The sequence below is a fragment of the Nothobranchius furzeri genome, chromosome 4 (assembly GCF_043380555.1).
Source record: "Nothobranchius furzeri strain GRZ-AD chromosome 4, NfurGRZ-RIMD1, whole genome shotgun sequence".
NCBI lineage: Eukaryota > Metazoa > Chordata > Actinopteri > Cyprinodontiformes > Nothobranchiidae > Nothobranchius > Nothobranchius furzeri.
Window position 1 is genome coordinate 54,177,307 of NC_091744.1, and position 22,333 is coordinate 54,199,639.

At 44.5% G+C, this 22,333-nt stretch overlaps 2 protein-coding genes across 15 annotated transcripts in view; one reads left to right on the top strand and one right to left on the bottom strand.

The window, feature by feature from the left end:
* Positions 1-1,372: 1,372 nt before the first annotated feature.
* On the top strand, positions 1,373-7,283 carry c4h11orf58 (chromosome 4 C11orf58 homolog). The gene is made up of 5 exons (XM_015963834.3): positions 1,373-1,554; positions 2,085-2,168; positions 2,254-2,314; positions 2,532-2,641; positions 6,739-7,283. Exons 1-5 carry the CDS (start codon positions 1,501-1,503, stop codon positions 6,952-6,954), a joined length of 525 nt encoding a protein of 174 aa, XP_015819320.1. The 5' UTR covers positions 1,373-1,500; the 3' UTR covers positions 6,955-7,283.
* A 1,741-nt stretch (positions 7,284-9,024) lies between these two features.
* plekha7a (pleckstrin homology domain containing, family A member 7a) overlaps positions 9,025-22,333 on the bottom strand; it is a 262,547-nt gene continuing 249,238 nt past the window's right edge. For 11 of the 14 annotated variants that reach the window (XM_015963838.3, XM_054732798.2, XM_015963841.3 and 8 more), the window contains 13 exons: positions 20,811-20,891; positions 20,181-20,330; positions 19,549-19,650; positions 19,352-19,463; positions 19,070-19,191; positions 18,635-18,829; positions 18,430-18,526; positions 16,626-16,708; positions 12,621-12,848; positions 10,112-10,285; positions 9,874-10,007; positions 9,655-9,788; positions 9,025-9,444 (listed from right to left, as the gene is read on the bottom strand). In XM_015963838.3, the coding sequence (XP_015819324.1) occupies positions 9,395-9,444; positions 9,655-9,788; positions 9,874-10,007; positions 10,112-10,285; positions 12,621-12,848; positions 16,626-16,708; positions 18,430-18,526; positions 18,635-18,829; positions 19,070-19,191; positions 19,352-19,463; positions 19,549-19,650; positions 20,181-20,330; positions 20,811-20,891 (1,662 nt within the window). In that variant the 3' untranslated portion in view covers positions 9,025-9,394. The remainder of the gene's footprint in view (positions 9,445-9,654; positions 9,789-9,873; positions 10,008-10,111; positions 10,286-12,620; positions 12,849-16,625; positions 16,709-18,429; positions 18,527-18,634; positions 18,830-19,069; positions 19,192-19,351; positions 19,464-19,548; positions 19,651-20,180; positions 20,331-20,810; positions 20,892-22,333) is intronic. The other 3 variants (XM_015963836.3, XM_070550276.1, XM_070550277.1) reach the window with 3 other exon arrangements.

Consider the following 22,333-nt stretch of genomic DNA (forward strand, 5'->3'; position numbering starts at 1 on the left):
AGCTTAATGAATCATAAAGGGACGTGAACGAGGAGTGGACAGTAGAGTGGGGGACGGATGCAGGGAGGGTCCAGTTTACAAGATGCTCTCTGAAGAGCCAGGTCTTCAGAGAGCAACCAGGGGCCCTCCTGGACATGCCTGAAACACCTCCCTGGGGAGACATCCAGGAGACATCCCAACAAGATGCCCAAACCACCTCAATTGACTCCTCTCGATATGGAGGAGCAGTGACTCTCCGAGTCTCTCCCGAATGTCCGAGCTCCTCACTCTATCCCTAAGGCTGAGCCTATATGTTGACGGGCTGAGTCCAGCCACCCCGCGGAGAAAACTCATTTTGGTCGCTTGTGTCTGCGATCTTGTTCTTTCGGTCGTTAACCAAAGCTCATGACCATAGGTGAGGACTGGGCGGCAGATCAACTAGTTAATCGAGAGTCCTTCTTTCCGGCTCAGCTCCTTCTTCACCACAACACATCTGCAGTGATGCAGATGCTGCACCGGTCTGCCTGTGGATCTCCCCGATCCCTCTTTCCCTCACTCGCGAACAAAACCTCGAGATTCTTGAACTTCTCCACTTGAGGCAGGACCTCTCTCCCTACCCGGAGTTGGCAAGCTACCCTTTTCCGGTCGAGAACCATGGTCTCACACTTGGAGGTGCTGATCCTCATCCCAGCAGCTTCACACTCGGCTGCGAACATCCCCAGTAAGAGCTGTAGGTCAGAGCCTGAGGAAGCTAGGAGGACCAGATCATCCGCATAAAGCAGAGATGAGATTCTCCTGCCACCAAACTCCACACCCTCAACACCACGGCTGCACCTAGAAATCCTGTCCATAAACATTATGAACAGGACCAGTGAAAAAGGGCAGCCCTGGCGGTGTCCAACCCTCACTGGGAACAGGTCCCACTTACCGCCGGCTATGCAGACCAAACTCACACTTCTCTGTACTGGGGCTCAATGGCCCTTGGCAAAAGACCATCCACCTCCTGGGGACACGGTCATAAGCCTTAAATCCACAAAATACACGTGGATTGGCTGGGCAAACTCCCATGGACCCCCCCCCCCCCCAACCCACCCCCAGCAAGGGGAAAGAGTTGGTCCACAGTTCGTGATTAGTGAAATCTTTATTTAAATTTTTAACACTAGAGCGCTTTGGCGTGTTTTTGGCATCTGGGGATTGGAACTGTTCATAAACTGAAACACACTTCCAACCTGGACTAGATTATTTTTACACTAACAGCAGAATCACAATTATCTCTCTACTTTAAATTAAAATTGAGAGCTTTGAATGAAATTTACATGTAAAGAACGCGTCACAAAAAAATAGTACATAAAAAGCGTAAATGTAACGTTAGCTGGGGGGGAACAGATCTCTTTTGTCAATTTTCCACAGGGACACAACCCAACGTAACACCGGATACTTCGCGTTTGTTGACAAATCAAGCTAGCGTCTGCTCGGTGATATGAAATTGTTTCGTGCTGTTTAAAAAAGCATTTGTACTAAATGAGCTCTCCGGGTGATAAACACGGCACAAAACGACCAGCTTCTCCGTCAGATGTGAGAAAACTTTAACATTTTAAATTAAAACGTAGCGATCGTTTACGCACTGTGGTTAGCAACGCGTTAGCAGCTACAAACGATGAGCGGTGTCATGAATCTGAACGTGCTGAAGACTCAGAGAAAAGTTTTAAAGCATTTTCAAGCAAACTCTTATATTTGTCGTGTAAATTGGACCACGCTTTGTTAGTTTTTTAGAATAAAATCAGGTTGAGAAGATTGGGTTTGGGTCTGAATTGCAGAACCTTTGCTAGTTTTGTTCTGGTAGGAGGTTGATGTCTGGCGCTGCACACTGGTACTAATGGGAAACAAAGTACAAAGGCGAATGTTTAAGATGCAATATAAGGCTATTTTGTGCATCTTTACAAAAGATTTGATCAAGTGGTAGAGTAGGATTAGTCATGCATGATGTGTATTTCATATGTATGAAAGGTATTTTCCAGGCTTTTAGGTAAAATGCATACTTTTATTTGTAGGCTCCTGACGGGTGAACAATAAATAGTTTGTGGTAACATGTTTCATCTCGGCAGGATGGGTCCACACAGTGGGAAGCAGCTGATCTGGGAAGCAATGAGAGAAAGCAAAAGTTTTTACGACTGATGGGTGCAAGCAAGGTTTGTAGGAGATTACATCTAAAAGATTTGACCTTGTGGCAGGCACAGATTACAGTGGAGATAAATGCTTATTCTCTGTCTCCAGAAAGAACACACTGGGCGTCTGGTCATTGGAGACCACAAGTCAACGTCCCATTTCCGTACTGGTGAGTTTCTTTGTTTTCTTTTGTAAAAATGCAGCATTTGTTCAAAGAATATGAAGATATTTTATCCTGAATTACTTTTCTACTTATGCATTATCCTTATGCTCAGTGCAATTAATCCAGCATCCTGTTCCACATCTGCCACTACAGGTCCATCTACTGTAGTGGATAGATGTGTGGGGCCTTGGTGTGCCTGTTGTGACTTGTGTCTCGTATGCAGGGCAGGAAGACAGGAAGATGAATGAAGAGCTGGAGATGCAGTATCAGCAGGGCATGGATGGAAAGCTGTCTGGAAGGAACCGGAGACATTGTGGTCTGGGTTTCAGTGAGGTGAGAGGTCATTTCAGGCCAAGATGAGGTGGAACCAGAGGCGATCCTACCATCAGAGGTTTAGGGGTGCTGAGCACCAAGAGAGCTGCCCGTCCAGACATGATTAGTTTCACTTTTGTACATTTTAACACAATTTCATTGCCATATTTGTTAAATAAATGCAAAACATTCTTTTCCACAAATCAAGAAAAGGTTTCACAAATAATGCTTTACGGATTCTGCTATTACAATTATCTAGTCCAGGTTCAAAGGCTCTGGGTGAGTGATCCCCAACTCCCTTCCCCGAGGGCCAGTATCCAACATGTTTTGCTGTTTTCCTGTCAACACACCTGATTTGAATCAGCGGGTGATTAGCAGGCCTCTGCAGAGCTAGATGAGCTACTGAACAGGTGAATCATATGTTGGATTAGGGAAACAACTAAAACATGCTAGATAGTGGCCCTCGGGGAAGGGAGTTGGTGATACTGGTTGAGGTGTTTAAGGAAGAAATGAGCTAGTCCAGGTCTGATGCTGTTCTAGTTTTATAATAAGGGCAGATTAAAGACGCTCAGGGAGTGACACTTTGGTTGGAATTGCCACGGCAAGTACCAGCAAAATGTTTGCATTTATTTATGTGTATTTACCTAATTTTCCACTAATATCTATATCCTACCCCCTTACTGGATTGACAGCCACTGCTTTCTCCTCACAAGCAGTAAGATTTAAACAGGAAACAGAGAGCTATTGTTTTAATACCGTAAATCCTCTAATATTAGCATGTATTTAATTAATGGCCGGGTATCGTATTTTGGCCGGTGTCGGAGTCGGCGGAGGTGAATAATGGCCGATTTTTTATTGTGGCCAGGTGGAATGTGGTAACAAGCAAGTACGGGGGGCGGTTGTGTCATCCGTCTCACTTTTGATTTGCCAGTGATAGACCGCGAGGGTAACTTTAACCGTGCGGAGACGAAGAGGAGGTGAAAATTTGATATCAAGTTCAAAGAGAACGTGCTGATTATGCTGCAGAACACTCTGGGGAGCAGTAGCAGGGGTTGTATGAACTAGTCACTAGTCGACTTCACTGCTCTATAGTGACTTTTTATGCCTGTCATCGACTAGTCGCTGTCACGTGATAATGACCGGAATGATGCAGTCCACGGAAAAGACAGCAGCCTGCTGTCAGCAGGTGACAAGCTCCTGTGCATCGGGAGGCAACGCGCTGTGCCAGAGCGTCGGTACTGACACCCGCCGTAAAATGGACATTTAACCAAATTGTGACGTTTACCCTCTTGCAATTTAACCTTCCCCTCACCCCCATCCTAACCTTAACCAGCTTGCGCATGCAACGCTCTGATTGTTGACGCGCTCCGGACATCTGCGTCCTGAGCACGGCCACAGTAACATTATCAAATCAGGTGTTTCCACCTCAAAAACCAATTTAACACGCGGTCGTTCATGTCGGCTCATTTCCTGTTGATGTTTTCTGTCTTTTATTCTTTTATTTGTGCCTGATGCGATTCACTGCTGTGGATCGGGGCGCATCACCGGTTTTGTCCTTGGTGACGTACCTGAGCAGCTCGCACTCCGCTGTTTTTGTGGTCGGTAGATCTTTTAGAACTGCAGTTCAAAGGTAACTCATAAGGTGAATATATATGAACCCAGGTAGCAGTTTTTCTTTAGGATTGAGAGGAGATGCAGGAAGATAATAAACAGACAGGACAGAAAAATAGTCAAATAAAAACAAGTTAGTTTTTGTACCTGGTGGTTGCAACAAACAGACACCATTGAAGGTAATCAGAAGTGAGGAACAGAAAACGAAATAATTATTTTAATGTTTAGAGCAGCAGGAACTCTGAGAGGCTGCAGGCGCATCAGTGAGCTTGCAGCCGCTGTGCAGGGGGGGGGGGAGAGGGCTGAAGCGGAAACTACCGTTGTTAAAAGAAATGTGTTTAACTTTGAAAATGTGGGCGCAATTTTAATTGTCAAAAACTCCAGCAAACCATTAGTTCATTTTGCTCAAATAGAAATTGAGGCCTCCCTCTGATTCTGGTCCTCCTTCCAATAAAGGCCTGGAGCTTGATGAGCTTGAGTCAAATACAGGCCCAGGCCTGTATTAGAGGATTTACGGTATACGGGAAGTCTGGTCTCCCTTAACTCAGGAGGGTGGCACACAGAGGCTTGGAGCTCAACTCTGGGAAAGGTGAACAAGATCAAACCACTATTGAGGCGGGGGAAAGAGCAAGCACTGTATGCTTTTAATATTTTACAAGTGTCTTTAAAAATCATACAGTAAAAATATGCGCATTTCATTCTCTGATTTTACAGGGTCTTGGGAGTTGATTTAGCGTGCTTCAGCACCTCCAAAGTGGGCTCAAACACCCATGAGTGGAACAATGAACAATGAAGTTCACTTGAGTAAAACGTTACTGGTGCAGTTTTACCAGCTTTACACGTGTTTTTCTGGTTAACTCAGTACTTCCTGTTAACACGCCTACGAGATCAATAAAAACCAGAGTCCTGAAACTTCCGGCTTCATGTAATGAAAAGCTTTATGTGGAGTTTTCTTTAGGCACAGAGTCGGTGTCGTGATGAAAATGAGTCCATTTTACTGATGTTTACAAATTCTTACTAAAAGAATCACAAGAAGTTGGACTTCTGGTTCCCTGTGATGTCATGTAGATGAGGCTGAACACGAGAACAGAAACTAAGTTCTGGATTATTAAAGAAAACGGCCGTTGCCAGTCGGACCAAACGAGGAGATTCTGGTTTATTTTAGGTCAGCTCTTCAAATCCACCACAGACTTTATCAATAACACAACTGCTTTAAGAGACTAACCAACAGCGTGATGTTTTGGCCTGAGGCATACTCAACGACACATGGGTTTCTAATAAATAAATGCTCGCCCAAATAAATAAGTTGTTTTAGGTGTGCTCGCAGAAGAGAGAGAGAGAGAGAGAGAGAGAGATAACTTGGTACAGCAGGTGTAGCACATGTTTATCTAATAAGGGTGTAGCAGCACTCTTATGATCACGGTTCGGAACAAAAGGGGGAAAATTGGTTTTAATGACATTTCAAATAAAACTTTACTTTCATTAAATTCTCCAACAAAATATTCAGACAACATAAAAATGTGTAAAATACAAAAATATGTTATAAATAAATACAAGTTTAAGAATTTTCCTTTTAACGTACAGTAATGCTGTGTATTAATATTATAAGTCCAGCTGGTGGTCTTGTTCAGGTTCATCCAGCCTTCGTGATGTGTGATGGTAATATTCATGTGTCCACGTGGTCTGCTGAAGGGACGGGCCTCATTCATCAAACATACTTACGCACAGGTCTGTGTGTAATTCGTGCGTAGGAACAATTCTATGCATCGTGTGGTATTTATCATTTTGTACTTGTGTGTAGAAACGTTCCTAATTTTAAGAACATCTCTGACCGTGCGTACGCACAGCGTCTAGTGGCAGAATGTCGACGCGCCACACCGAATGTCTCCGTCATCCAAACGTGTTTCTCTTCCACAAATTTTATTTATCCAGGTTTAGTCATTTTGTCAGTGGAAAAATGGCTTTTTTTGCATAATTGGTGTTAAAACCAATAAAAGACACGTGTGACCGACGGGAATCTGGTATGATGTCATGGCTGATGTGTGTTATTGGGAGATTTACCAGAGCGTTTCTGTATGTAAATGATGACGAACGGACACGAGCACCTGGGTACGCACAGGTGGGATTCATCATCAGATGATTGCGTAGGAGAGGCTGCCACACGTTTCACAAATCAACCTTTAGATGTACACGCATTCTAGATTTCAGTCGTACGAGGGAATGTAGGACGGTTTCAACGAACGTCTGACAAGTGAGGGCCCAGATCTGTTAGCAGTTATCATTATTTAACCAGGAAGCCCAACTGAGCACCAGTCTGTGTGAACTCTGTATGCGTCTGTCCGTACCGAAGAATCTGAACATGGGTCTTGCTACACCTCTAATCTCTACGTATGTGTACTTGATGACTAAAGCATTTGATGGCTGAAGCCTCAGCGGTGTCACATGGATAGCAGTCTCGTGGTGAGAGCTCTAGCAGAGAAACTGATCCTCCTGCTTTTCTTTCACAGCCCGAACCACAGCCAGAGTCCTTGAACGTCCCAGCTGTGGACGGTCAGACAGACGTCACTGAGCCCGAGAAGTCCAGAGGTGAAGAATGTCCCACAGAAGCTCAGGACAAACACCCCCATCACAGTCCCACAGAAAAGACACCAGAACATAGAAAGCACGGCTCAGACGAGGAGCACAAACACGATCATAAGGTGGCTTTTGTAAAACCTTTGTAGGTCGAGGTGTCGGGAAACAGCAGAGGGAAGTGTTTTACTCTCACATCAGGACATTCTCCAGAACTTGTCCAGGTGGATACTGCTGTGGGAGAATGAGGTGTTTGGGTGGCAACCTTTCTTTTGTTCATGATCATGTGTTGTAAAGCAGTGTTAAAATGGCAGAAGTAGTGTTTTTTTATTCAGGCGGAACATTTTAACGGTCACTGATTCTGCCTGGAGGCTTTTCCACACGAGACCGGATTAGCTGCCGTCCAGCATGTGTGTAGACGTGAGTTTTGTAACTTCATTTCAAAACCAATAAAAAGGAGTTCAGATGGTTGCTGATGAAACTCTTGAGCGGTTGTTGTGCGTTCAGTCCAGCAGACTCACTATTCTGGCCAGATGTGAGAAGGATGAGGGGTGTTTATCTGAGGTGTTACTGATAACCAGTCTTTAATTCAAACAAGCTAAATCCCATAGTACAGAGGGCTGTTATCTATACTTCTGTTACTGACCATACAGAATGGTTTTTAATAATAATTCATCATGAAAGTAACAAACTCATCTCTCAACAACAAAACAGCTTTATGAATGTATCTGGGATCAGAATCCAAAACTTCCTATTTATAATTAATATGTCTGCCCTGCGCTCTCAGAGAGAGCGGAGTCAGAAGGCGAAGCTCTCGATTTACTGGTCGATCTACGTTCCTACCCTCACCTATGGTCATGAGCTTTGGGTAGTGACCGAAAGAACGAGATCGCAGATACAAGCGGCCGAAATGAGTTTTCTCCAAAGAGTGGCTGGGCTCTCCCTTAGAGATAGGGTGAGAAGCTCGGTCATTCAAGAGGGGCTCGGAGTAGACCCGCTGCTCCTCCACATCGAGAGGAGCCAGTTGAGGTGGCTCGGGCATCTGGTCAGGATGCCTCCCGGACGCCTCCCTGGTGAGGTGTTCCGGGCACGTCCAACCGGGAGGAGACCTAAAGGAAGACCCAGGACACGGTGGAGGGGCTATGTCTCTCACCTGGCCAGGGAACGCCTTGGGATTCCCCCAGAGGAGCTGGCCCAAGTGGCTGGGGAGAGGGAAGTCTGGGCCTCTCGCCTTAGGCTACTGCCCCCATGACCCGACTCCGGATAAGCGGATGAAAATGGATGGATGGATGGATGTCTGCCCTGCTCTGAACACCTGACCCATTATTACATGGTGCATGATCCTGCTGGAAGTAACCATCAGAAGATGGGTCCAAGAGATGGACATGGTCAGCAACAATGCTCAGGTAGGCTGTGGGGCATAAACCAGCCTCAGGTGGTGCTGAGGGGTCCAGAGGGACCAGAACGTTCCATCACCAGCAGCAACCCGAAGCCAGGGTGGATCCATGCTCTGATGTTGGTGACACCAAATCCTGACCTGACCATCTGAATGTTGCAGATGAAACTAAATACAGGTGAAACTGGGAATGTTTGATTATGATGCAAGTCCGTTTATTTTCTGTAATCCAACTTGGACTGAGAGACCATCTAAAGGCTCACAGACCCTTTGCTGGTGTTCTGGATTCGTTTGCTAATTAGAGCGTGGCATTTTGAGTCTAGAATGCTGAACCTTTTCACTATGTTCTAGTCGTCTGAGGTTTCCATGAGCTGTAAGCCACAATTATAACAAAGGCCTGAAATATCTGGCTTTGCTTCTAATTGTTATCTCATGTTAGTCACACCTTTAGGCTGAATTATTGAAATAAATTAACTTTGTACCGTAGTTAAGTTCAGTAGAAATGCTGCACCAGCGAGTGATGTGCGTTCACAAGTCCTGCGTTGTGGTAATATTACCACCGTTCTAAAGGACGTTTTTAAAATGCATCTAGCTTCCACCCACTAAAGATCAAAGTGGTATTCTGGTTTCTTCTGTCATGTTTTAGCTTCACTTCTCTTGAAACCTCAAACCCCTTTGATCACAAGGGCATGACCAAAATCACCAGAAACTCTAAATGAACGATAGTTTTTTAATATATAGAATAAAAATCCCCTTTTTAAAAAATACTGTTCATTTAATTTAAAGAAACCCCCAAAACAGTTCAATTAAACAGAAAACAAATCAGTTAGTTCTTAATGTTTATTTTCAGTGTCTTCAACTTAAGTTTGTTTTCTAAGAAAATGATTCAGAGTGAATGAACAGCAGTGGTATGTGAACGTGTTAAAAACAATGCAGAATCATCTCGGTTCAGTTAACAGGATAATATATTAATAAATATCTCCAAACATTCTTACTTTGTTTCATATTAATAACACAAACCAAACTGTAGAGCAGGTAAGTGCATGTTAGAGAAAAATAAGTAATCACTCATTATTCAGTATGAAATGTGAGAAAACATGGTGCAAGGATTTATAAAACATCTGTTAAAACATATTTTTGTCTTTATCAGTAAAACTAAAGTGATTTTCTGTGAGTGAATCAGATTCTTCCAACGTTCAGAGTTCCTCCTGAGATCCTGTGGACCAGTGGTCGGCAACAGCTTTAGCTGGGGACGGATCAAAAACATGATGCAGATTAGAAACACACACACACACACACACACACGAACGTGTAATTTGATTACAGATTGAATTAAACTATAAAACTACACTGGCCAACATTAAATAGGAAGGGGGGCATGGCCACCCTTTTGAAATTGTTGCACCCCAATAACGACCCCCCCCCCCTCACAAAGTCCACGTGGTTCTGAACTGACCTGCCACCAGTTTGCTCTTGCGTGACGCCTCTGAGGCCAGAGCGTGGGACACACTCATGATTCTCTCTTGCTGCTGCAGAGCCGAGTCTAGCTCAGTGAAATCAGGTGGTGCTGACGGCTGCATGATCTGAACACTGTAGGAGGACACACACACACACACAGTGATAAACAGCCCATTTCAGGGTCTATCGGACTGAGCCCAGGGTCCTGTCTGAGTACCTGGATTTAGCTAGAAGGTTCTTGATGCGCTCGGCTCGACGGGAGCGCTCCTCCACCTCCTCGGGACTTAGAGGTTCCTCTGGATCAGACTCTATGTACCGCTCTGGGATGAGAACCTTTTCAGGTTTGGACAGCTGCGTGTAGAACAAACCGTCTCATTTAAACCAGCTCTGACTCATTCTCCCCCAGACGACCTGGAGGTCAACAGATTAAAAGTCAGAACAGTGAGAAGGTGTACCTCTCGACTGATGTCCAGGTCGTAGTCCAGAGGTTCCAGGTCTAGCTCTCTAACTCGTCTGGCCGTTACCATCATCCACTCGTCTGACTGGGTCCTCCCCCTCTCTGTGACTTGACCGAATCCTTCATCACTCTGACCTTCTGCTCCAGGTCGCTCCTCTTGCCAGTCAAACACCTGCAGGGGAGCAGAAGTTCAGATTACCCCTGCAGCCACAGGGATAGACTTCTTCTGTCTCATTTTACATCTCAAGGACAATGTGTGTGTGTATATTTAGTGTATATATATATATATATATATATATATATATATATATATATATTTTTTTTTTTTTTTAAGCAAAGACTAGTCAGATATGTTTTAACTCTGATAAGTACTGTATGGTCAGTACTTTCCTCAGAACCCTGCAGTTGTCTGCCCTCTAGTGGAGGATCTAAGACCTTCAGTTTAAAAAGCCACATTTATTATCACCATATAATTAAAAGGAAATATTTTAAGAAAGTGTTCATTAATCGTGTAATTACAGAATAAACAGGCTTTATAAAATTATGAATTATCTGACTATTGCTTATCTGACGTGAAGAGACAAAATTTTAAATACATTTAAATCAACCTAAACATAAGCTGTTGCTGAACACTGCCTATGACCATAGAAAGGCGCACTCCTGTTGCTAAGGCCATTTTGGTGCATGTTTGTGAGTCTGTGTGGTGAGTGGTACTTGTGAGCAATTATCCAAGGAGCATCAAATCCATGCATGCATCCTCCCCATTCCTGCAGCCCTGCAGAGTCTGACCTGTCGGCGTGTTCACATGCTCTGAGAAACGTTGCACCTCATGCCTCGTTGTGCTCGGGAGACGAGGTTTCACACAGAGAAACGAACAGAGAGAGAAAAAAACATGCAGAACATCCATTAAACCCCCCACCAGATTCAGGAGGCAGGAGGAGGTTCAGAAGCAAGAAACTCTTTATTAAGTGCAAATCTCTACATGATAGAAAAGAAAAGGGGGAGAGTTGTTCATTGCTTCTCAGTTACACAGAATTAGGTGGCTATTAGCAGTTCACTACATCTGTACCTTCTGATGCTGTTTCTGATTTACCGTACCCTACTCTAAAAAGATGGAGATAAATACTAAACAAGGAGGGGAGAGCGGTGGCATGAAAGAGCTAAACTTAAACATCTTCAGCTTGTAAAATACTGCAAACATTTATTTCATGGAGTTCTTCTATATTATATATCCTTTTAATAGTTTGTCTTTACTGTTTAAAGTGAATACCGGTTGGTTTTGGCTTCGTATTGCATCCACATGACCTTACTCAGCTCTCTGATGACAGAGCTGTCCACTCCCTGTTTACTCTCGTCTTATTGCATTTCAGCCTAGTTCATTGCAGCTGTACATTTTTGATGCATAAAAAAGCAGCACAGTATAGGCCACTTAGATGTACCCTGATGTGAGTACGGCTTCTTGTCTAACCTTTAAACGCGTCGATGTCTTTCTGAAGAATAAACATAAAGGCTGCTTGAGTCAGTTTGGTGTAAACATGGAAACAAGGACGTGACAAACTACTGCTCACTGTGATGGAGGAACATTGTCAGACTGTAGGTAAACTCACAGCAACAAGTGTTAATTACACCAGTCTGATGTATGTTAGCATGGCTAGCATATCTCACTGAAAACAAAGGGCGCAGCTAGCCCTAAGCTAGTTTTAGTGTGGTTAAAATGTCAGTGAGTCCACATTAAAGCCGACTCCTGCACACGTCACTCATACCTGACTCTAAAGTGAAGACTCATGCATTTAACAAACGATGATTGAGAAAAATTCAGATTGAGGAGCTAAATTTGGGATAAAGGCAAAAAGACAAAAGAAGGCACTTGGATTTGATTTGAAGAAGAAAGCAGGGGGGAGGTGTGATCATGATTTGTGCTGCTGGGTTTGCCCCTTTCTTCACGTGGTCAACCTGAAAACTCACTCATCCTAAAGTCATCTCACTCTTTTACAGGATCTCTATCCCAAATCTATACAAAATAGAACTATACTGTACTGAAAATATCCTTCCGGTAATAAATTAAAGTGTACATACAGTATGTAGATGTACATAGACAGGTTCTTCTCTCTACTTCCTGTTGATTAGAAGCAAGAAGTGATGTCTAACCATTCTTTATCTTCTTTCTGGGTTTACATTCAGATTGTGTCAGTGAGGTCCCACAACGGGGGGCAGTCGTGATATAATCATCAGGAACTCCAGAAGCCTCAACAGAAATAAACCAAGGAGCCACTGAACCTAGCCGAGTTTTCCCCAGTCCTCTGGGATGCTTTCGTCAGACCTGTCTTTTAGCACGCTAGTGCCAGCAGCAACCATCAGAACCACTGGTTACAGGAGACAGTGAGAACTATTGAGTTAGGATTATCTCTGGATTATTATGTGGCTGGGGGCTGAAGCGTGGTGTAGCAGCACTGGTGGTGGTGCTCCCTGTGTCTGCTGTTGCTGCGCTGGAGTGAGGGGTAACGTACGGAGGAGGAAGGGTCGGATGGGCTGGAGGGCAGCCTGGGGGAGGAGGTGGACAGGCCCGAGCTAGAGCGCTCGCCCTGGCTGAGGTTCCTCTTGCGTTCACGAACCAGCGCCTTCTGGTGGCGCTTCATCCGCTCCAGTTGCTCCTCTGCGGTCATCCGGCCTCGGGGCTGGCTGCTCGGGACCTCAGTAGGTGATGAAAGACGCTCAAAGGCACTCTTGGGTCTCTCCTGCGTAGACAAAGATGTGAAAGGTCTCAACATGGAACACTACAACAAGTGCCCTTAAAGAACATTAATACCGTATGATGACTAAAGACCGAGGCCCAGATTCACTAAGCATGTGCAGCAGCAGCTTTCTGCTCCTCCTCAGCATCACATCAGAGATGATTTTTACATTTTGAAGGCAGTAATACAGCAGATTGCTCCGCTTCCTGTTTCTCCTCCTGACACAAATATTATCAGCTCCCAGGATGTGAGAAACATTTAACTTTTGTTGCAAACAATGCAGACAGCTTTTTGAGAGTCAGAAGACTTTTGCCACAGCAGTAAACATGAACATTAGCAGGTCTAAATGCACATGAGCCCTCATTTAGATGTAAGCCAGCAACTCCAGCTTAGAGCTGAGAAGCTGTTTGGTTTGCAGAGCTCTTGACCACGATTTAGAAAATTAGACTGAGGCACAAAACTGACTTTTGTCAGCAAAAGATGCTGAATCTGTTTTTAAATCAGTAATGTAATTACAGGTGCTGGCCAGTAAAATAGAATATCATCAAAAGGTTGAAAATATTTCAGTAATTCCATTCAAAACGTGAAACTTGTACATTATATTCATGCAATGCACACAGACCAATGTATTTCCGATGTTTATTACGTTTAATTTTGATATTTATAGGTGACAACCAATGAAAACATCAAATCTGGTATCTCAGAAAATTAGAATATTCCAAAGGCCAATGAAAAAATGTTTGTTTCTCTAATGTTGGCCAACTGAAAAGAATGAACATGAAAAGAATGTGCATGTATAGCACTCAATACTTAGTCGGGGCTCCTTTTGCCTCAATAACTGCAGTAATGCGGCGTGGCATGGACTCGATCAGTCTGTGGCACTGCTCAGGTGTTATGAGAGCCCAGGTTGCTCTGATAGTCGTCTTCAGCTCCTCTGCATTGTTGGGTCTAGCGTATTGCATCCTCCGCTTCACAATACCCCATAGATTTTCTATGGGGTTAAGGTCAGGCAAGTTTGCTGGCCAATCAAGGACAGGGATACCATGGTCCTTGAACCAGGTGCTGGTGGTTTTGGCACTGTGTGCAGGTGCCAAGTCCTGTTGAAAGGTGAAGTCTGCATCCCCATAAAGTTGGTCAGCAGCAGGAAGCATGAAGTGCTCTAAAACTTCCTGGTAGACGGCTGCATTGACCCTGGACCTCAGGAAACAGAGTGGGCCAACACCGGCAGATGACATGGCACCCCACACCATCACTGACGGTGGAAACTTTACACTGGACCTCATGCAACGTGGATTCTGTGCTTCTCCGCTCTTCCTCCAGACTCTGGGTCCTTGATTTCCAAAGGAAATGCAGAACTTGCTTTCATCAGAAAACATAACTTTGGACCACTCAGCATCAGTCCAGTCCTTTTTGTCCTTGGCCCAGGCGAGACGCTTCTTGCGCTGTTTCTTGTTCAAGAGTGGCTTGACACACGGAATGCGACACCTGAATCCCATGTCTTTCATGAGTCTCCTCGTGGTGGTTCTTGAAGCGCTGACTCCAGCTGCAGTCCACTCTTTGTGGATCTCCCCCACATTTTTGAATGGGTTTGTCGTCACAATTCTCTGCAGGGTGCGGTTATCCCTAGAGCTTGTACACTTTTTTCTACCACATTTTTTCCGTCCCTTCGCCTGTCTGTTAATGTGCTTGGACACAGAGCTCTGCGAACGGCCAGCTTCTTTAGCAATCACCTTTTGTGTCTTGCCCTCCTTGTGCAAGGTGTCAATGATTGTCTTTTGGACAGCTGTTAAGTCAGAAGTCTTTCCCATGATTGTGGTGCCTTCAAAACAAGACTGAGGGACCTTTTAAAGGCCTTTGCAGGTGTTTTGAGTAAATCAGCTGATTAGAGTGGCAGCAGGTGTCTTCTATATTCAGCCTTTTCAGAATATTCTAATTTTTTGAGATACCAAATTTGGAGTTTTCATTAGTTGTCACTTATGAATATCAAATTTAAATGTAATGAACATTGGAAATACATTGGTCTGTGTGCATTGCATGAATATAATGTACAAGTTTCACGTTTTGAATGGAATTACTGAAATATTTTCAACCTTTTGATGATATTCTAATTTACTGGCCAGCACCTGTATATGAGACAATACACTAAGACTAAAGGAATTAACACAGAAGTAGTTGGAAAGTATGGAAGCGTATTGCATTCACCTCTAACAATAAAATAAAGAAGCTCTGCCTCTGAATTATCTCGTTAATTCAAAAATCAGTTTTTTGAATTTTGGGGGTGAATGCACAGGAATTGACACGTCTCTGTAACATTGTGTGGTCATCGGGGGCAGTTCCTGTGGAGAGGCAGACCGGAGTGGTGGTCCCCATCTTTAAGAAGGGTGACCTGAGGGTGTGTTCCAACTATAGGGGGATCACACTCCTCAGCCTCCCTGGAAAGGTCTACTCCAAGGTACTGGAGAGGAGGGTCCGATCGATAGTTGAATCTCAGATTGAGGAGGAGCAATGTGGTTTTCGTCCTGGCCGTGGAACTGTGGACCAGCTCTATACTCTTGCAAGGGTGATGGAGGGGGCACGGGAGTTTGCCCAACCAATCCACATGTGTTTTGTGGATTTGGAGAAGGATTATGACCGTGTCCCCAGGGGCACCCTGTGGGGGACGCTCCAGGAGTATGGGGTGGGTGGCTTTCTGTTAAGGGCCATTCAGTCCCTTTACCAGAGGAGCGTGAGTTTGGTCTGCATAGCCGGTAGTAAGTCAGATCTGTTCTCGGTGAGGGTTGGACTCCGCCAGGGCTGCCCTTTGTCACCGGTTCTGTTTATAACCTTTATGGACAGTATTTCTAGGGCGCAGCCGTGGTGTGGAGTGTGTCGAGTTTGGTGGCAGGAGAACCTCGTCTCTGCTTTTTGTGGATGATGTGGTCCTCCTAGCTTCATCCAGCTCTGACCTTCAGCTCTTGCTGGGTAGGTTCGTGGCTGAGTGTGAAGCGGCTGAGATGAGGATCAGCACCTCCAAATCTGAGACCATGGTTCTCGACCGGAAAAGGGTGGCTTGCCAACTCCGGGTCAGGGGAGAGGTCCTACCTCAAGTGGAGGAGTTTAAGTATCTCGGGGTCTTGTTCACGAGTGAGGGTAGGAGGCATCGGGAGATCGACAGGCGGATTGGTTCGGCGTCTGCAGTGATGCGGACGCTGAGCCGATCTGTCGTGGTGAAGAGGGAGCTGAGCCAGAAAGCCAGGCTCTCGATTTACCGGTCGATCTACGTCCCAATCCTCACCTATGGTCATGAGCTTTGGATAATGACCGAAAGAACGAGATCGCGGATACAAGCGGCCGAAATGAGTTTTCTCCAAAGAGTGGCTGGGCTCTCCCTTGGAGATAGGGTGAGAAGCTCGGTCATCCGGGAGGGGCTCTGAGTAGATTTGCTGCTCCTCCACATCGAGAGGAGCCAGTTGAGGTGGTTTGGGCATCTGGTCAGGATGCCTCCTGGACGCCTCCCTGGGGAGGTGTTTCGGGCATGTCCTGCCGGCAGGAGGTCCCCCGGGTCAACCCAGGACATGTTGGAGAGGTTACATCTCCAATCTGGTCCAGGAACGCCTTGGGGTCCTGCCGGAGGAGCTGGTAGAGAAGGCCAAGGAGAGGACGGTCTGGAGCTCCCTAGTTGGGATGCTGCCCCCGCGACCCGGACCCGGATAAGCGGAGGAAGACGACGACGATGAGGAATTAGATAACAGTAGTTTTATCTAGAATTTTCCAGCTGATAACTCTGTAGTTCTCTCTCACCTTTGCTGCAGAGCTGCCAGGACCTCTCCTTAGGGTGACGAAGGACGAGATGGTGTTGGACTGTTTCAGCAGAGGTCCAGTGCCTGATTGACATAGTTGATTATGACAGGAACCATTAGAGTTTAGTGAAGGTGGTGATTTTAGTAGGCTTAAACTAAAACAACTCAAAGTCAAACAAACACGTTTGCAAGAGAAAAAAAATAAATTTCTGCAAGATTCTGAAATTAACTTAGCTAAAACTTGAGCCAATTTGGCTTACAAATTAGAAGCTTTACCAAATACCTCATTTAATTTAGAAAAAATCTGAGTTACTTTAGCTAAAACCTGAGTTACTTTAGCAAAAACCTGAGTTACTTTAGTAAAAACCTGAGTTGCTAAAACCTGAGTTACTAAACCTGTTACTTTAGCAAAACACTGAGTTACTTTAGTAAAAACCCAAGTTACTAAAACCTGAGTTACTAAGCCTGAGTTACTTTCGCAAAACCCTGAGTTACTTTAGCTAAAACCTGAGTTACTTTAGCTAAAACCTGAGTTACTTTAGTAAAAACCTGAGTTACTTTAGTAAAAACCTGAGTTACTTTAGCTAAAACCTGAGTTACTTTAGCTAAAACCTGAGTTACTTTAGCTAAAACCTGAGTTACTTTGGTAAAAACCTGAGTTACTTTAGTAAAAACCTGAGTTACTTTAGCAAAAACCTGAGTTACTTTAGCTTAAACCTGAGTTACTAAACCTGAGCTACTTTAGCAAAACCCTGAGTTACTTTAGCAAAACCATGAGTTACTTTAGCTAAAACCTGAGTTACTTTAGCTAAAACCTGCGTTATTTTAGTAAACACCTGAGTTACTTTAGCTTAAACCTGAGTTACTAAACCTGAGTTACTTTAGCAAAAACCTGAGTTACTTTAGCTAAAACCTGAGTTACTTTAGCTAAAACCTGAGTTACTTTGGTAAAAACCTGAGTTACTTTAGTAAAAACCTGAGTTACTTTAGCGAAAACCTGAGTTACTTTAGCTAAAACCTGAGTTACTTTAGCTAAAACCTGAGTTACTTTAGTAAAAACCTGAGTTACATTAGCTAAAACCTGAGTTACTTTAGCTAAAACCTGAGTTACTTTAGCAAAAACCTGAGTTACTTTAATAAAGACCTGAGTTACTTTAGCTAAAACCTGAGTTACTAAACCTGAGTTACTTTAGCAAAAACCTGAGTTACTTCAGCTAAAACCTGAGTTCCTTTGGTAAAAACCTGAGTTACTTTAGCTAAAACCCGAGTTACTTTAGCTAAAACCTGAGTTACTTTAGCTAAAACCTGCGTTACTTTAGCTAAAACCTGAGTTCCTTTGGTAAAAACCTGAGTTACTTTAGCTAAAACCTGAGTTACTTTAGCTAAAACCTGCGTTACTTTAGCTAAAACCTGAGTTCCTTTGGTAAAAACCTGAGTTCCTTTGGTAAAAACCTGAGTTACTTTAGCTAAAACCTGAGTTACTTTAGCTAAAACCTGCATTACTTTAGTAAAAACCTGCGTTACTTTAGTAAAAACCCGAGTTACTTTAGCAAAAACCCGAGTTACTTTAGCAAAAACCCGAGTTACTTTAGCTAAAACCTGAGTTACTTTAGCTAAAACCTGAGTTCCTTTGGTAAAAACCTGAGTTACTTTAGCTAAAACCTGAGTTACTTTAGCTAAAACCTGCGTTACTTTAGTAAAAACCTGAGTTACTTTAGCAAAAACCCGAGTTACTTTAGCAAAAAACCCGAGTTACATTAGCAAGAAACCCGAGTTACTTTGCTGTTGCAGCACATGGACTTAACCTTTACTTGGGTAATCCTGGTAGTCAGCATCAATGCCTGTGTTCTGGTGGCTGCTTCCTGGCAGTTCTGGTTCACTCAGGTAGGACCTCAGGTCAGTCTGGAGGATTCACAGGAAGCTGATGTTTAAACAAACACTGAATCTCTACATTAATGCCTAATCCTGCACAGACACCAGGTTTCTCCAGACAGGAAAACTACAGCATACCTTACTGTCTCCATTGGTTACATACTGCCCACCTTCCCTGTCCCTCCTCCGTCCGTCAGACTGGCGCTTGAGCCCTCGCACTGACGTGTGACGGATGACTGAAGCCTCTCTGGGGAGGGGCGGCACCACCGGTGGTATCTCCTCGTAGTCATAGAGGCGTGGCAGAGGTGGTCTGGGTGGAGCATTGTCCTCCATCTGTTCAGCAGCAGAGTCAGGGAGGTTTCAGGATCAGAAAAGCTCTGATGGACCATCACAGGTCCATCAGAGCTTGTTTATGAAGGTACCGCGACTCGGGATGCGAATGACCGCAGTCACCAATTCATGTCCCGATCTCAGAATTGTGTGTACTGAAACTCTAATTTCCCTCTGGGATTAATGAAGTATCTTTGAACTGAATAGAATTTGAATGAGCTCCAGCAGTGAGGTGACACTCACCAAGCTTGGCACAGTGCTGGTGTGGGAGAGGATGCTGGAAACAGAGCTGCGAGGAGGAGGCTGGACCTCTGAGCTGAGGGAAGGCACTGTTGGCTCTGACAGCGAAGGCACTAATTTCCTGTCTAGACATGTGTGTGAATCCAGCAAAATCAAGTTTAATAAAGTGAATTTACACTCACATAAAGGGTGAAAAAAACCAAGTTAGAGCTTTAAATACCAGAGATAAAAGTGTTAGACTTCAGGACAACAATGAAGGAGGTGTTGAGTAAACATGAGCCCCACCTGGGTTCTGAATGGAGTCAATAGTGATCTTGTAATTAGCTTTGCTGGTACTGAGTCCAGCCATGACGTCCTCAATCCTCCACAGCTCTCGCTTCATCTCAGTCTTTTCTGGCTGCAGAAAAGGACGTTTAAACAAATGTTAGAAGTCATGTGTTTTGTTTGTTTAAGATCATTTCTGTCAAATAGGCAGATCTCACCTGAGGGGTGTCGCTGTGGTTCATGTGTGCCTGAAGGACTGTCCTCAGCTGCTCCACTGACATCTCCAGCCTATTGTACTCCTCCCAGGCATGTGCCATTTCCTGCAGAGCAACACACACACACACACACACACACACACACACACACACACACACACACACGCACACGCACACACACACACACACACACACACACACACACACACACACACGCACGCACGCACACACGCACACGGGGGACAAACTATGTTTTTTGTTTTTTTCACTAATACTTTAAACACCCAGTCCCCTTCTGTTCTTGGTGCTGAAGGCTGTGGGTGTTCTGCCCAGCTCAGTGTTATAATGCATCTTATTTCCTGATGAGAAATTACCACAAACATCATGGTGCACAATCCATTATTCAACCAGATCACGTTGACGCCTAGGGGCAACACTGATTTAATGGTTACTCTGAAGCACTAACTATTCTTTTTGCAGAGTAAAACCATCCTGGCACATGTAGACCTCCAGATTCTTAACAAATGTCTGGGATGCTGAGGCAGGACATTTTAACATGCATGTTTTATAAAGTCTTCTACATCTGTGTGATGAGAAGGTGGGTGAGTACTTTGAACAGAATCACAGATAGATACCGTGGAGAGTTGAGACATTTGGGCCCTGACAGACACCAGATCCTCCTGCAGCAGCCTCTGCTGATAGGCGATTTTATGGACGTGAGTGGGCTGCTCCTGGTACTGCTCCATCTGCTGGTGGGACATGTCCAGAACTCTCTCCAGCTTGTCCTAAAGCAACCGGATGCAATGGGGGATAAAACAGAGACATTATATATAGATCGGGGTTTATGAATGAGTTTGTTCAGCATGTTGCCTCCAGAGGGCAGCGTGAGTCTACTGTTTCATCACGCTTTCTCCTGAATGTTTTAAATGTTTCTCTGACCTGACTGGCGTCAGTGGAGCACTGACAGGTTTCTACAGAACACGTCCATCAGCTAACAGGTGTGTTGGGTCATAAAATCATATAAAACAAGTAGGACCTAAAGGACCGGGACTGGACACCACTGCTCCACTGGTTCCCCAGAACATTCTGCAAGTGTTGATGGAATGTGTGTATCACCACGTCTTTATGAAATGTGTTATTCTGCCACTAAATGCCAGCATTCATGATTTGCCTGCTGCGCCACTACAACTTCATCCTTCTAAACATTTCTTCCTGCAAATTCATCAGGCTGTGAAATACACGGATCTGTCTGATGGAGAGTTCACCTTGTCGTCCTTCAGGGAGCTGATCCTCGCCTCCAGCTCTTTAAGGATCTTGTCCTGCTCACATAACCGACTTAACTTCACCTGCAGGGGGAGACAGAGGGAGTCGTGAGGACCCATGTGCACCTACAGATATATCACCTCTCAAGTATTAATCAGAGATGGTGTGAGTCTGTGCAGTGACCTTTGATAATTAAGTGGCCCATTTACTTAATTAAAATGAGTCTGTGTGGCTGCTCCTGCAGCGAGTGTGCCCTGGGACATGGTTCTGGGTGTGACCAGTGTTCTTCAAAGGCCTTTTTAAAAGTGTGAGTTAGACATGCACAAGCACACTCACACACACTCACACACTCACACACTCACACACTCACACACACACACACACACACACACACACACACACACACACACACACACACACACACACACACACACACACACACACACACACACAAGATCAACAAACACAGAGATGTGAAACATATACGAATGAAACTAACCGTCTTAGTAACACAGCAGTTAATCAAATCCATTATTTATCACATGGTTTCCATGGTAATGCTGCTGCTGGAACTTTATCGCAGACATAGTTTTTTGCAGCTTCATTAGAGTTAAACCCTGAGGGAAACTTTAAACAGGAAGACTAAAAAGCTGCAGGGAATTCTTTGGATTATCCAAATGAGTAGGAATCGGCACATTAAGAGTCCCTGGATCCTGTGAAGCTAAACACCCAAACACACGTCCTCATAATCCACATTTTATTTGGTCTTTGTTCTACTTAGATTTCTCTCTAACTGCATCACAACAGTCAGAGCTCCTGAGTTGTATTTGCTCTCCGTTCTGTGGGTTAAAGTACAAATCCAGAGTTTTGCCCCTCTCACAAATTATGTGGGATTTTGTAGACAAATTAAATCAGTTTTTTTGCTATGCCTGCCCTCAGTCCCATAGAGCCCTACAGAGAGCCTAATAGGCCATTCCCATCTGTACCTGGTCGGCCCGGGCCGGATACCATAGCTTGCTTACATATCTTGGTGGCCTGCCTTTTTTCAGGGTGCAACGAGACTGTCTTTCAGCCCTCTTTCTGAGGTGGTCTGCTTCAGGCTTACCAGGGCCAACACTGCTGACTGATGAGCCGGCTTATCAGTCAGAAAGTTCACACCTTCCATTAGAGCAAGCCTCTGAATGGTGGGTAGAATCAGCCCACATGGGCTTAAGGCATGCTCAATTTATTGTCATTCATTATCGTGCTGATTACCTAGAAGCTGAAAATGACTACGTTTACATGCAGCCAATATCCGGGTTATGATCGGGTTAAGGTCGGTATTCGGGTTTCTGAGTTGATCAGAATAACCCGTTTACAAGCATTAATGGAAAGAGTTACCCCTAACTTGCATAACCCGATTTAAATGCGGACGTTGGGGTAGTGTCAGGACGTATGGACTACGTCAAGACGCAATATGTGTCATTTTCGGTTCTTCTTGTTCCGGTATCCGTGAAAATAACAACATGTTTCCCAGTTCGGAAGA

Coding starts and splice junctions, on each gene's coding strand:
- c4h11orf58 (XM_015963834.3), top strand. CDS start 1,501: ATGAGCTCTCCGGGTGATAAACACGGCACAAAACGACCAGCTTCTCCG. Junction 2,315..2,531: donor AACGTCCCATTTCCGTACTG/GTGAGTTTCTTT, acceptor TCTCGTATGCAG/GGCAGGAAGACAGGAAGATG. Junction 2,642..6,738: donor GTGGTCTGGGTTTCAGTGAG/GTGAGAGGTCAT, acceptor TTTCTTTCACAG/CCCGAACCACAGCCAGAGTC.